Raw genomic sequence first — 14,169 nt, 5'->3', positions numbered from 1 at the left:
GTAAGGGTTTGCATTCCTTGGAGTATATGAAGGGAGTTTCTACTAAAATTGTTACCTATATATTTTTTAGAAATCATAATAGTTAATAATTATTGTTTATCTTAGTAGGAAATTAAAAAGGATTTTTATTTAGTTCCAATGTACCTAGTATGAAAAAGTCATCGTCCCAAAGATGTCGCCAATTAAAACTTAGGCCAATTGTACAATAACTAAAAATATATGAATTTTTATACTGAAGTTTAGTTTCAAAATTCTCACGAAACAAAATATAAGTAGAAAATAACTCACCAACAATAATAATTACATTATTCTCTCTTATGACCTGCATCAATTCCTCTCTAACAGCAAAGACAGGCAAGAACCGCCTCTGCTCTGATATCGTTTTTTTTCTAACAAAATCTGACTTCGACTCCGGTTGTTGACCCTCTGAAAACATTAAACAATACTTTATTTAGTTTATTTTCAAATATATATTATCACAACCGTCAAAGTAGTGTAATTATACTGTAATACATTTAAGTTTAGTTTTTATCATACCATTAAGTATTCCATTATTATAGTTATTTCAATTAATATTTATATATATAATTCTACTGTATGTGTATGTCACTGAACTCCTCTTAAACGGCTGGACCGATTTGTATGAGCTTGGGTGGCGCCCTGGATGGTTTAAATTCACAAATCAGCCCGGCAGATGGCGCTGCAGTCGGTAACTAGGTTATTTATACAGCAAATAAACAGCTGGTGTATAAATCTTCTGTGCATGTGTTCGTAATTAAACTCTTTAACGCCACTTGCGAAATAGTTCTTTTTTAACTTGGGTCAGTTGAATAATATCTTATCTTACATTTTATTGGCATTTTATACCTATAGCTTCAACTGTTTACTTTTTGTTATAGAAATAATAGTTATAACGTTATAGCGTACTCATTAATTATTATTAATATTGTCGCTTTATTGTGTGTTCAGAGCCTAAACGTTTTCTTATTTCTCGGTATATCGGATGCCTTTATTTCAATTTCAGCGAATTGTGCTATCAGTACTTGAATAAAGTATGAAAAAGTATTGTTTAAAATAATATAGGTAAGTATTTGATTTATTGTATGATAGGAAGGGGATAGATAAATAGGAGGATAGAACCGAGATCCAGATAAGAACATTTTCGAAAGTCTTACGAGTTTATATTATTGCAGTAATAATTAAGAGATTCAAATAAAAGCGAGACAATCTTGAAAGTAAGGTTATTTGAGTTGAAGGAAAAAATAAATAGGATAATATTTTGTGTTATTATTTAGCAACAGTCATTTGTTTTTCTCTATTTTTGTGCCAGAAACACACACACAGTACACAAGTTATAAATGCATTGTGTAAATAACCAAACTTTATGTTTTAGATTGCTTCGTTTTTTAAAGCAATTAACCATTGGATAGTTAATTTCGTAACATTTACTAGTTAAAAAATACAATTATATAACTTCAAATTGAATCATCAATTTCATAGTATGTAATTCTTTTATGAATGATTTACATTATGTATTGGTAATTTAATTGTATGTAAGGACGTGTGTACAGGAGAACGTCAGTCGGATCCGCTAGTTATATATTATATAAGAAAAGTTCTAGTTTATATCTATATTTAAAAAAAATCGAGATGGTATTGAATTAATTTGTTACCTTTGTCCAAATGTTCGGCGTATTTATATGCCTCCTTCGTGGGCCCATCTTCAATTTCTTCTTGTTCCTTCTGAATACCCATTATGTTACCTGAAATGAAATATAAAACATTTGATCATATTGATAATGTGAGAGTATTGACCAGTTGTGTATTTACAAGCCTTTAAAATGGAGAACAAACTACAAATTGAAATACATCTTCAATCGTTAATCGAACCTTGTGCCTTTAAGTAATGCAAAAATAATACTTTAACATCTATCTATAGCAGTGTTTGCCAACGTGAGGTCCACGCCCCACGGGGGGTAATCGAAATCAGCTGGATATAACACAATGTGGAGACTTGGGTCTGAAGCTAAGCAAGGATCTCACTAAATTAATATAGAAAAATCTTTATTAATATGATTTGTGTGAAAATTTGAATTCCAGTTTTTAATTTTGTTTGGAAAATGTACATATTGTTTTGTTAACAATTTCCTAGTGATTTCTTCCTACAACATATAATTAAAATTCCTTAAGTTAATAATGTATGTTATATAAGGGGGGGCTAAGAATTTGAGGTTGGCTAAGTGGGGCATGGCAGAAAATAGGTTGGGAAACACTGATCTATAGTTTGAAAAATTTATAATTTAATTTTGTGTTCTTATTTTATTTTATAAAAATCCAGCAATATATTGGATTTATTTCTTTAGCTGACCACGGTGAAAATAGTTAAAACTTCGAATTATAAAAGTGTTTCAAAGCGTTAAAGCAGTTTTATTTCATTGTACTGTATATACCTATTTTAGTTCCTTCCAATTTCCAATGTTTCTTCTGAGCTTTTCGTCTTTCCTTTTGTTCTCTAAAGGCTTTTACTAAAGCAGAACCTTTCCTCGCGTTAATCGCCATATCAGATGTCGGGTCTTTCACCTAAAATAGTATATAATTTAAAACTTGCCAACGCTTGGCACACTAATTAACTCAAAATATGAACTTAAAAGGAAACTTAAACTTAAAAATTTTTTAAAGAAAACAAACTAGTATATATTATATAATGTAGCAGGCGCTTAAAGGCAAACATAACATTCATGGAGGAAAAAAATTAAAAATAACAATTTGGTTTTTCTTAATCTGTGAGAATGCAGGCCTGCCAATAGTTTTAAAATAAATAGAATTTATACATACAATTCATGTACTGGATTTTCTAATTCGAAATCAAGAATAAAGTTGAAAACTTACAAAAAAAAGCTGGTAATAAACAAGCCTTGTCACAAATTTTACATTATAATAAAATAAAATCTTACAGGTATAACAGGTTCCGGCTGCTTTGTAAACACAATACGACCATCCAGAAATGGAGGCACAATATTGTGTACCAATAAATGTACTCGGTCCACACTTTCCTGAAACATACATTTCAATGTTAAATAAGTTAATTTAGTCATGAGTAACTACTCTCTATTGAGACTGGTCGACAATTAGACATATATCTTTGCAAGATGTCTAATTGTCAAAATTACAACAATGTACATCTCATACTATGTTCAAAAATAATATTTCTGTAATTTTATGCAAGCAAACTTTGTAATTATTTTGATCAATAAAATAAGTAAAATATCAACGAGATTAAGCATAAATTCTAGTAACAAACATATTTATTAAATAATATAGAATGCAAGATATTAATAAAAAAGATAAGGTATTAATAAAAAATACTTAAAATGTCTGTAAAGAAATTTTATTTCTTTATTTCCTTTAGTATAGTGTCTATATATGTGCAAACCAAGTCTAATATAATAAAACTCTATTACCAGCATTGAATTTTTTAAATTCCGATACCTTTTGATGTCCATACTAACCTCATCAAGATCATTATTAACATTAATGGAATGAACAACTCCACTTGTAAGCATTCTGTTCCTTTCCCACAGCTCGTTGTCCTTGTCTATTTGCTGCCTTGCAGCTGACACTTTTCGATTCCGGCGTTTCTCTATTTGTTCTTCCTTACGAGCTATGTATTCAGCTGATGTTCCCGCAAAGGGGTCAGATTCATCAGTCTCACCTAGGTACAGAAATGTGTTAAGAGTGTTTTCTAATGTGGTGAGTAATTAAAAAGGTTGGGGGAGCTCACGAACGTGTACTCCACCATCACGTGAATTACAGGCTAACTTCTAGACACAATAAGCCAAGTGAGATGAGTGAAAAATAAAAACCTTTAACATTAATGAATTGTTGAGAAACTGAGTTAATAAAAAAATAAGTTTAAAACTCAATAGAGTTATAATATGTAATAGTTATACAATGCAACATATATATTTTACATACAAACACCACAGACTTAATGTTTATGTAAGTGATAAGAAAGAATCAGTAGCTATTTAAGTTCTATCTAATGTTCATAAATAAGTAAAACATTTAATTAATATTTAAGTTCTTTAAAAAAAAAATTTCAGCAAAGTTTGAAGAAAGCGTAGAAAGAAGTAATAAAACAGTAAATAATTAATAAACATTTTGCATTATATAAAAAAAAATTGCCATATTACCTTCACCCATGTTGTACCAAGCACGGTCTAATTTCTTTTCAGCTTCCTGCCAATCGGGATCATCTACATCTTGCCCACGCCGTGAACTGACCCATCTGAAATTGAGGGAAATATTTATGAAAATCTTCATTAACATATTACAATATTTTAATTATATTTTTTTTATTTTAAAGACACTATTGATATATTAAATGTGTGTTTACTTGCATGTTACTTAAAGTATTACCAATTTTTATTACAATCTGAAGAAATTATTTAATTATAAGCCACAAGTAAATAGAGAAATATCCGTTGTTTGTTTTGACAAATATACAATTGGTTGAAAAAAGTAGTTTGTTCTCAATATTAATAACACCATTAGTTTGAAATAACTAAAAACATTTGAAGTGAGCAACTAGAAAGATTTAAGAAATATACTAAATTTATATGTTCATTGATTTTAATTTGACAAAATATATTCTCAAAAGTAACTATTATTTTGCTTACTTATGAGGTGTAGGTCTAGGTGTATCATCATATGGTCTTCCTTTATAATCCCTGATAGGCCTTCTATCACTCCTAGTAGAGCGATCTGGAGATTCCCTCGGTAAAGGAGTTGGATAATCCCAACTTGACTTCCTAACAGCCTTTGGGTCATCATCATCTTCATCCCAGGCTGTCTTATCAGTTGGTTTTAATGCTTTAATACTGAAAAAATAGAATTAAAATGTTAGAATTACTATGAAATTAACAGACATACACATTATGAAAATTTGTGCTGTGAATTATACTTTAAAACCCAATAAACTTCTCAAATACTCAAGCATATACCTTGGTGTGCGAGGCTCATCCTTAAACCTAGGTTCGTAGTAACTTCTTCTCGAACTGTCTCTATCAGAATCTCTATCTCTCCTATCTCTATCCCTTCTATCAGACCCTCGATCTCGTCTCTGCCAGTCTCTGTCTCTTCTGTCATCATCATATCGTCTGTCCCTATCCCGACGATCATACCGACGGTAATGGCGATCTATGTCTTCCTCCTTTGATCTAGATTTTTTTTCCTCTTGTGTAGAATTATGTACACCCTTTTCTCTAGATTCTTTAGTTTTTCTAAGTAAAAAATAGAAAAGTATTAAAATAATAAGTAAAGCATTTTTTCATGTTTGTGAAATTGTGTGTTAATAATATTTGTCTTACGATTAAAAATATAAATTAAAACATAATCATTAGGATTTTAGTGGCACTGAAACATTGCAAAGAGTACTGTATTATTTATTTCCACTGTAGATTAATAATTATTGATACTGAACTTATAACAAAGATTGTAAATAACCTAACCTACACTTACTTTTGTAATCGTTCTAGCATTCTATTTCGAGCTTCTTCAGAAAGACCACCGGTGTAGGTTGGTGTCTCTTCATTATGTCTCCTGTATTTCCTTTCCTTTACAGTAGACGAGTCACTTTCATCTTGATTTGATTCTGATTCAGTGTCCTCAGGTTGAAAAGATATTAAACGGTTTTGCTTACGTTTAGCTGCCGCTAGCTTATCTAAACCAAGGAGAGAGGGCATAGCAAACTGAAACTCTTCTGGTTTTTCTTTCTTTCTAATAATTAACCCACCAGGAGCATCACCTGAAGTCCCTTCCAAGCGGTGTAAACTTTCATCATTATCCGCCATGGTAAAAACACGGCTGCGTATAATATTTAGTATTAAAACACAAACATTAAAAGGAATGTAACGTCCTTATAAAGTACAATAAATATCATGTTTTGAAGGCATTCCGAAATAAGTTATTACTTTATACTTTGTAGCGGAAAACTTTACTAAAATACAAACAGCACTATACTCAGTACTGACTACTGACTACTGAATAGTGACAGTCGACGGATTTGATAATGTATCAAACGTCATTTTAATATATTTATCAAAACAGAAATAATGTGGTCTGTGACAGTTTTAAGACTTTTGGATTTGACGTTACGGAAATTTATATTAGTATTTTATATAGCTATGGATATGATTAAAAACTTTTTTCTTTATAGAACAGGGGGTAAATCCGCAGCAAGTTCACTTGATGTTAATTCATACCGCCACCTATGAGGCTCAAATTTCTAGAAGGCTCGCAAGCACGTTGGCTGCTCGTAGGCGAAGTATCACGATTTCAAAGATCGGAACCCTTTCAAGCAGGGAATCTGTAGCTGTTTGGATCAGTCGGTGAGTTCCAGCGTTTCCGCTATGGGACCAATACAGGCACGCGTAAAATCGCCGATGGCTATCGCAGCTTAGACAGGTCCGTTTTATTCAAGCGTCTCGAGGCGACGAGAACAGTTGAACGACGTCAGGAAACGTACACACAAACTCCCAATTTTTGTACCCCGGGTAAGAGAGGTGGGAAGCATCAGCCGGAGATTATATCTGAGTCTCGGTAAGAATGAGCTAGTTAGTGGACAGCGGGGATGTTGGAATTAAGGCCTCTTAACTAAAGTTCACGGCGAGTGTGGAAGGCGGTACCTTTGACAGTTTGTTTCGCCCCGAGATCGATTTAAAACTGGGGGTCTAGCCAAGATGGCTTAACAGTAGTGTATGTAGAAAGTCGAAAACTAAATTTGTATGAAAATGACAGCCCGTGTCGACAGTCGGTAGCCTAGGCCCTAAAGGCGTGAGTCGGGATACAATAAGCGACGCCATGACAGTGCTACGAAAAGACACACATTAACGCTTACGCTATTCGGTAGCCAACGGCCAATTAATGTTTCGGCAGTGTAGAAAAAACGGCGTTTCTCCGCCATGTTTTAGCGTGATCTCAAAAGCTGCTGTTTGCAATAATTCAGTACAACTATTGCCATCTTTAATCGCTACCGTTTTAAAAACATGTCTTATTTTGGACGTTTTAACGAAATGATTTTAATTTGTTATCTGTTTTTTTTAACTTTCTCGTGTTTAGAGTTTTAGTTTTTCAATGAATCAATGCGAGGATAACTTAATAGACACAGATAAATATGAAAATATCAAGAAAATCAGCAAATTAGTAGAGGTAAATCCTAGTTATATTGGATATCTTTTATTGATATTTATATTGCATGTAAGTTCATGAAATTGTTCTTTAATTTGAAAAATATATATATGTACCATTTAATATTGCATATATTATATAATCACAAAGAAAAATGATTGTACATTTTATTTGTATATTTCAGATGAGAAAGCAGTCACTAATGAACATAATTAGAAGTTCTAAATACATTTTATTGTAATTATAATAGAAGCTGATAATGATATAATATTGATTTAAATTAATCAAATGAAGTGGATTTATACTTTATGAACTTTGGAAATATAAAATCTAGTGAGCAATACTAAGTAATGGTAAGCAGATATTTTCTTTAATTATTTACTAAGTCAATATACTAGAGATATCTATTATAATATTGTTAATGAATGAGAAGTTTGAATTCAAGTCCCTTGGGAGTTACTGACATTGTTTGGTTATTAAAAACTTTAATTGACAATAAGCAGCAAAGTGACAAATTAAGTATATTTTTAAGTTTAGAATTAAGTAAAGAGTTTTAATATTAAAGTTACCTATTGAACAAACCTTGGACTGATCTTAGTTTAGTTTGTCAGTTTTCTATTTGATCAAAGTACTAACTAAAATATTTTCTTTTCAGAAAAAGAGAAGCTAATAAGACAACTTAAAATATTAAAAAAAACCACAAATGGACAAGTTTTACTAAAGTCTTATCTTTTAATTAATTTTAGTGTTAGGTATATTATGTACCTGAAAATGGGGAATGAAGCATTTTATGAATAATGTAAAAAATAAGACAAGTGGAGTATGAAATAATGGTTGGTTAAGTAACATTACCTCATGAACAGGAAACAGTAACTGAAACTATGTTCTTCCACATTTAATCTTAATAAGTTCAGCAGTTTGAATGTCAATGAGATATTATTATAAACAAACTGGATTTGTAGATTTTGGGAAGAATTATATCTTTAAAATACCTAACTATTATTATTTACAATTGTTGTCTTAAGGAAACAATCAGGATGTATTCATAGTAACTGTAGGTATCATAGTAATTTTATGAAATCATCACAACATCTAACGTTAGGTTTTATGAATTGAACAATTTTTTGTATATAACAGCACACAAACAAGATACCTATTGACTGCTGCAAATTAACACTTACATTTATTAGTTAATTATCTACATATAAAAATATGAATAATTGAATACATCTACATTAGGTAGTAATGCATTGAATTTGGTGCACCTGTGTGTGTTCAGTAGTAATGTCTGTATTGTTTAATAAGTTGTTACATATGCTTATTTTTCTATGTAGACTGCATTATGTTAAGGAAGATATTTGGTGCCTTATTTTAATAAAAAATAACCATAACTGAAATATTTTTATTTTGCTACCTATTTTTTTAATATTTCTAACTATTAGTAGGTACGGGTCATTCATATATGCATTATCTGTATATTCTTGTAAAGTAAACTAATATTATTAACCACTTTACACTGGCTTTTCCTACTAAAGAAGACAGGTAAATTACCAAAAAAAAAAATGACAAATACATAACATACAATGTTTATTCATTTCTTACTTAAACAGATTTTGCATTTACATATTCACTAGTAGCAAATCACTGATATAACCAAAAGTTTATTGACATAAATATTAACTTAAAATCAGCATCAAACTTAATTTTATATCTAAGATGTTGGAGCATCAATATGGAATCAAAGGTTGAGTAAGGGTTATAATTTCATACCAGACTAAGTTTCTATTTTATAATTTTTATTAATCCCTCTTTTCATTTCATTGAGTACTTGCTGCTTTTCAATTTTCACTTTCTAAAAGTATAAATTTATTATAAACAATCAACCTTTATGACTCTAACTTAAACTGAAATTGTTTGTTAGACATAAACAGAGATAATTCCAACTAGTAGTAATCACTAATAAAATCTACACTTATATATAAATCTGCTTACAAATTGACATTAAAAATGTTCAAACACAAACACCAAACCTAATTAAAGCTTAAATCAAACTCTAATTTCAGTGTTCACACTAGTCTACGTTTTTTTTCTATTGTTTTTTAATTCCTTGGACTATCCTTCTATTCCTTATCAACTTCTAGTAAACCTTATTTTCACTCTTTATTTATCAATCCACAGTACTATTTCTATTGTTTCTTCTAAGCGGTAACAAAATATGTTGCTTCTTCATTTTGCAGATTAGTTGTGAGGTTCCTAATCCTAAAAATATCAAAGTATGAGTACTACTAATTATTATATATCACGATTATGCAATTTCAAAATATTGTATTTATTTGTAGCCTTAAATTTCTGAGAAAACATGAAACAAACCATAATTAATTTAAACATGCAATTAAAATTCATATATTGACTTTGCACCTTCCGTAAATTCCACTTAAATCGAAAATTGTTCCGACCTTGCTGACATTCTAATGTCCCTTTTGCAGCTTCCAATAATTGGAATTTGCAATTATTGCAAATTTACAATAATATTGTAGTTTTAACTTTTATTTGTTTATAAAAGTGACATTAGGAATACATTTAATCCAGAGACAATATGACGGAATAAGGTGCTACGAACGGCAGCTCGCATCTACGGTGTCGACTTAGCGGTAATGTATCGACATGCCTCTTGGCTACGAACGAAGCGTTTTCGACAGTACAATTACGCAAAAGCGGTAGTGTATGTAGAATACTTTTCGACACCAATATGGCTAGACCCCCTGGACAATTTCATTTAGAGTTATAGAGCGTAGATTTGCATTGCATCATGTGAAAATATTATAACACTGTTCATTGAAATATAAATTCAATTTTTATGTACGTTTGTATATTATCTTATGTTTTTTTTATGTAAAAGAAACATACATAAAAAAAACATTAAATATAGTACCAAAGTTCCTAAGGTGTTACATTCACTTTCATTTTCATCAGTTCTACAGTAGGTACCAATTCCAAATTTGCGCAAAAATTAATTAGCAATTCATAAAATTAGTATCCCGCAATTAACTTGTAAAAATATAAACAGTTCGCCACAAATGTAAACAAACGCGTGAACAAAATCTTTTTCATTTTGTCATACAAAAATAGAACAGTATAAAACTGTAGCCCGTGCCATAAAGAAGTGCGTTATGAAAAAAAAGTTGGCGGGAAACCACAAACTTTAAATCGTCGGCACTGGAAATTTTCATTTGACATATAAATTATTCACATGTGACGTTTACTTCATTGTACCCAAAACAAAACAGTATTGTTATTAGTGTTAAGTTTAAACAATTCTATTTACTGTTAGTATTTCAGTGAGTGACTTTTAAATACATATATCTCATGGATGAAACATTTGTGCATTGCTCGGAATTCACCAGGATGGCAGATATCGAAAATAGCCTGGAAAATAACGATGACTTACCAGGTGTCGCAGGTAAGTTTTCATTTTCATTCATTTACATTTTCAAGTTGATAGTTAGGTTAGGTTAGTTATAACAAATTTGTAGCTAAGTCATGATGTCATTGTCAACTTGCGCCTGAGTGTTTTTTTATATATTATCACACATTCTCGTTAGATAACGGTGTCTAGTGTATTCAGTAACAGAAGATTTCACTGCTCTTGGCTGTCGCACCAGTCTTATGTAAGAGTGTTTGTTATTAGTATTTATCATAATTATTGTTGAGTTCTAATATCCTTTTTTTTTGCAAAAGCTAGCTTAAACCTTTCTTAATTTACACGGTAACTATCGTCTTGTTAAATCGCAACCTTTGTAATAATTCGGTACAGGTAAAATTAAACAATATTTTGCGAGACCAGAAAAACACGTTTTCGTTAATTGCACACGTGAACCAATAGTGGCCTAGAACTTGATTGAGAGCCGGGAATAGTTCATGGTAAATAAATAATATAAATTGACGTCATTAATGGTCAGCGAAGATGTTTCTGATTAATGCGCCACAGCTTGTTGGATTATTTCAAAATGGCAATCAAACGTTACGATTATTATATGTTAGATTGTAGTCAAATTGAAGGCTCGACGTAATCAGGGACATTTGTGTCTTTGTGACCAAAATTAAAAAAAAAATTGTTGGAAATAAATGAGCGTGGGATTTTCAGTTAGGTGGTGGCTTAGACTATACGACAATTTCGACAGGGTTTGATTGAGTTTGTCTTAGGCTTAAGCGTGCGACCCTCAACCCTTAGGTCGTTTAAGTCACTTTTTCACACAGAGACTTTTCTTTTTATTTGCACATTAACTCTAACTCGTACTTCGTAGACATCGTGAGAAAACCTTGCCCTAGACCAGTCAGTGTTTGTTGCGTATTAAGAAAGAAAGAGAACAGGGAATATCTAAGACAAAGACTAAGGGTTGTAGTGCTGCTGCTGTTTTTTGTATAACCGGATTAATCTTATTTAGGTATAACTTATACCATGACGTAATATGCTAATTTGTTTGTGTGTAAATTTCCGCATTTTTGGGTTTTTTACACTTCGGAGAATAAATTAAATTAATTGGTTGAATCGTACTAAACTTAAAGTACTTTTGTTATAAAGAGGAAATGTTTGTGATTTTTTATTACCAAAAGAAATCAAAAGTCACTGGAAATTCACAAATTCTTTCACCATCAGAATGCTATATTATCCCTGAGTAATATTCGCTTATAGGCTTATTCCTCTCTCTTTAATGGGCAGCTCATGTCTGAACGTCGTGGTCACCAAGGAAGCATCTGTTTCCACCGATTTCTGTCCAGCGCCTCTCTTATGACAAGTGTGTTTTGAGGACAATGAGTCTTTCAGTCGTCATCTGGTTGGTGAACGGCCACGTGATCTTTTGCTTTCTGTGTTAGCAACCACGATCAGTTTCTGTATGTGCTCATCGCCTCTGCGCATTGTATGTATTCCTACAATATTGAAAAAAATGTTCAGCCGCGCGAGGCCTGGATAGTTATTAATGTTCTTGTAAAATATGATCGCAACGATTTCTATAAAAAAATTGATTCAATCACATGACGTAATCGGGGATTAGCCCGATAACCTTCCACGTAAATTACTACAGGATTTATCACAAGGACGTAGATATGATCCATTCCAAACTCTTTATAAATTTGATTTTTTTAAGCTTAAAAAATGATCAATTTTTTTTTCATCAATGATCTTGGGTCTGTTCCATTCATTTTTCACAACGAAGAATTACATTTGCTCTCACTACTTTCTAATGAGTCTAAATTAAATTATTTGCAAGAATCTGCATAACAATCGGTTTTTGTTGCTTTTGGACTTGCCGATTAAAAATAGCGGCGGAGAGTTTATTGCCAGTTCTCTTCCGATCTACGCCCTTGATTTGAGAACTGGCAGTAAATAATTATAAGTGTATATTGTGTTACCTATATGAATAAATGATTTTTGACTTTTGGAGTTCGTGTAATAAGGGCTTGAGTATGAATCAGGTACAGATGTTTGTTTGACCTGTATGTTATTTACGTGAATACTATAATATAAAATGACCTCTTTGGAATCTTATCATTATAAAGGGATATAAAAACGCCATTAACAGGCACGATTCCCATTGAGTTTTGATGAAAAATGTTCACTGTTCAATGAACAAGGCCAAGCGACATGAAACTAATTGGTTGTCGACGAGTTAAGAAAACGTTACTAGTTTAATGAAGTACAAGAGTTGTTATGACTTGCACTATGATTATTCCTTATAACTACTATTGCTTTATATACATCCATTAACTCTACGAACTTTAAATGGCAAGACAATTACGTTGTATACCAATAATATTACTATTTGTATATGGCTGATTGTGCGGATATAAAAAATAAATAATGTGATTATAAAATCACATAAGGTTTGATTGTAATATTCTAATTTTTAATTATGTAAGATAAATTTGCACGCCATTATGTATAGCAGAATATGCGGAGTTTAGATTGTACAACCATAAGATTTTTGTACCATATTCTTGCAAATAAATTATTATTATTTTGTATTTATGGACAAGTAGGTGCCAGAGACACTGTGTTCTTGTTGACATTGTGATGATGCTTTCCTTTTGGAGAAAACCGTTGGTGCAGGGATACGAATATGGCGCCAAGATTGAGAATCTTCTAAATTTTTTATTGGAATTTTTAAGGTTAAACAAATTTGTGTAGTCTAATAAATAATCTGAGGTGGTTATAAAATATTCTCAAATAGCGCATATGAAACGATTTCAGTGGATATATTTATTTACGCTTTCTTACGTTTATCCAAAAAAAAATAACATAATACATAAAAATTATAAGAGACGAAGACGGATTGAGAAAAATCTAATAAAAGAAATATGATGGGTAAAGTGCAACATGTGTACCAAATCTCAATTGTAGAATCAGCAACCTAATTCTAAAATCAAACAAAAAAAATAAATGATAAATGATAAATAATTTAGTAAAATAAAATGCTAATCTCCCGGGTAGGTATTTTAAGTATATAGATACACGGTTCATCTTGGAAAAGGTTATATATTGAACTACTAAAGTACGTATTAAAAAAATTAGTAAATAAAATTCCTCTGTTTTTCAAATTCAATTAATTATAAAATTATTTAAAATATGTCAAGTTTCCGTCAACGACCATTGGGAGTATAACGAGCGCGGCGTTTAAATTTGATGGTCATAATTATTTTATAAAAAATTATTATGACCATCTATGGTGACCATCAGTAAGGAAGGGGATGACAGGTCTGGGCGTTACTGCATTCGATTTTTTGCGTTTTCTGAGAAGATTTACTATGGTAATATATATATATTTTTTTACCATAGGAAAGTAGAGATTTCAATGAACTGAAAGCACACCAACTTTTTGAAAAAAGCTGAAATTTTGACGTCAGAATTTTTGATTGAAAATTAGGGTGTTTTTTCGATATTAATTCAAAATAAGGTGAACAAATAAATATTTTTAATCAAAT

The 14,169-nt window shown here is 31.1% G+C and overlaps 2 protein-coding genes and 2 long non-coding RNA genes across 6 annotated transcripts in view; 2 read left to right on the top strand and 2 right to left on the bottom strand.

The window, feature by feature from the left end:
• Positions 1-6,040, bottom strand: part of LOC125048550 (pre-mRNA-splicing factor ATP-dependent RNA helicase PRP16) — a 73,053-nt gene extending 67,013 nt beyond the window's left edge. Inside the window, exons 1-9 of the mRNA XM_047647263.1 lie at positions 5,521-6,040; positions 5,004-5,282; positions 4,680-4,880; positions 4,194-4,288; positions 3,510-3,712; positions 2,955-3,053; positions 2,451-2,580; positions 1,674-1,763; positions 289-426 (exon numbers count right to left, since the gene is read on the bottom strand). Of these exons, the coding sequence (XP_047503219.1) occupies positions 289-426; positions 1,674-1,763; positions 2,451-2,580; positions 2,955-3,053; positions 3,510-3,712; positions 4,194-4,288; positions 4,680-4,880; positions 5,004-5,282; positions 5,521-5,852 (1,567 nt within the window). The 5' untranslated portion in view covers positions 5,853-6,040. The remainder of the gene's footprint in view (positions 1-288; positions 427-1,673; positions 1,764-2,450; positions 2,581-2,954; positions 3,054-3,509; positions 3,713-4,193; positions 4,289-4,679; positions 4,881-5,003; positions 5,283-5,520) is intronic.
• Positions 6,041-7,483: 1,443 nt separating this feature from the next.
• Positions 7,484-8,579, top strand: LOC125049190. The gene is made up of 2 exons (XR_007116962.1): positions 7,484-7,541; positions 7,844-8,579. It is a non-coding gene; the product is annotated as an uncharacterized LOC125049190 (long non-coding RNA).
• A 796-nt stretch (positions 8,580-9,375) lies between these two features.
• LOC125048818 lies at positions 9,376-9,963 on the bottom strand. 2 transcript variants are annotated; one of them, XR_007116885.1, is made up of 2 exons: positions 9,559-9,963; positions 9,376-9,447 (listed from the first exon to the last, which is right to left on the bottom strand). It is a non-coding gene; the product is annotated as an uncharacterized LOC125048818 (long non-coding RNA). The 2 variants fall into 2 exon arrangements; XR_007116884.1 differs by having other exon boundaries at positions 9,607-9,963.
• Positions 9,964-10,323: 360 nt separating this feature from the next.
• Positions 10,324-14,169, top strand: part of LOC125048745 (adenylate cyclase type 2-like) — a 136,884-nt gene continuing 133,038 nt past the window's right edge. Inside the window, exon 1 of one of the 2 annotated variants that reach the window (XM_047647598.1) lies at positions 10,324-10,648. In XM_047647598.1, the coding sequence (XP_047503554.1) occupies positions 10,555-10,648 (94 nt within the window). In that variant the 5' untranslated portion in view covers positions 10,324-10,554. The remainder of the gene's footprint in view (positions 10,649-14,169) is intronic. The other variant, XM_047647600.1, reaches the window with a different exon arrangement.

The sequence above is a fragment of the Pieris napi genome, chromosome 4 (assembly GCF_905475465.1).
Source record: "Pieris napi chromosome 4, ilPieNapi1.2, whole genome shotgun sequence".
In the NCBI taxonomy this organism is placed as follows: domain Eukaryota; kingdom Metazoa; phylum Arthropoda; class Insecta; order Lepidoptera; family Pieridae; genus Pieris; species Pieris napi.
This window is presented reverse-complemented; position numbering and strand designations above follow the sequence as displayed.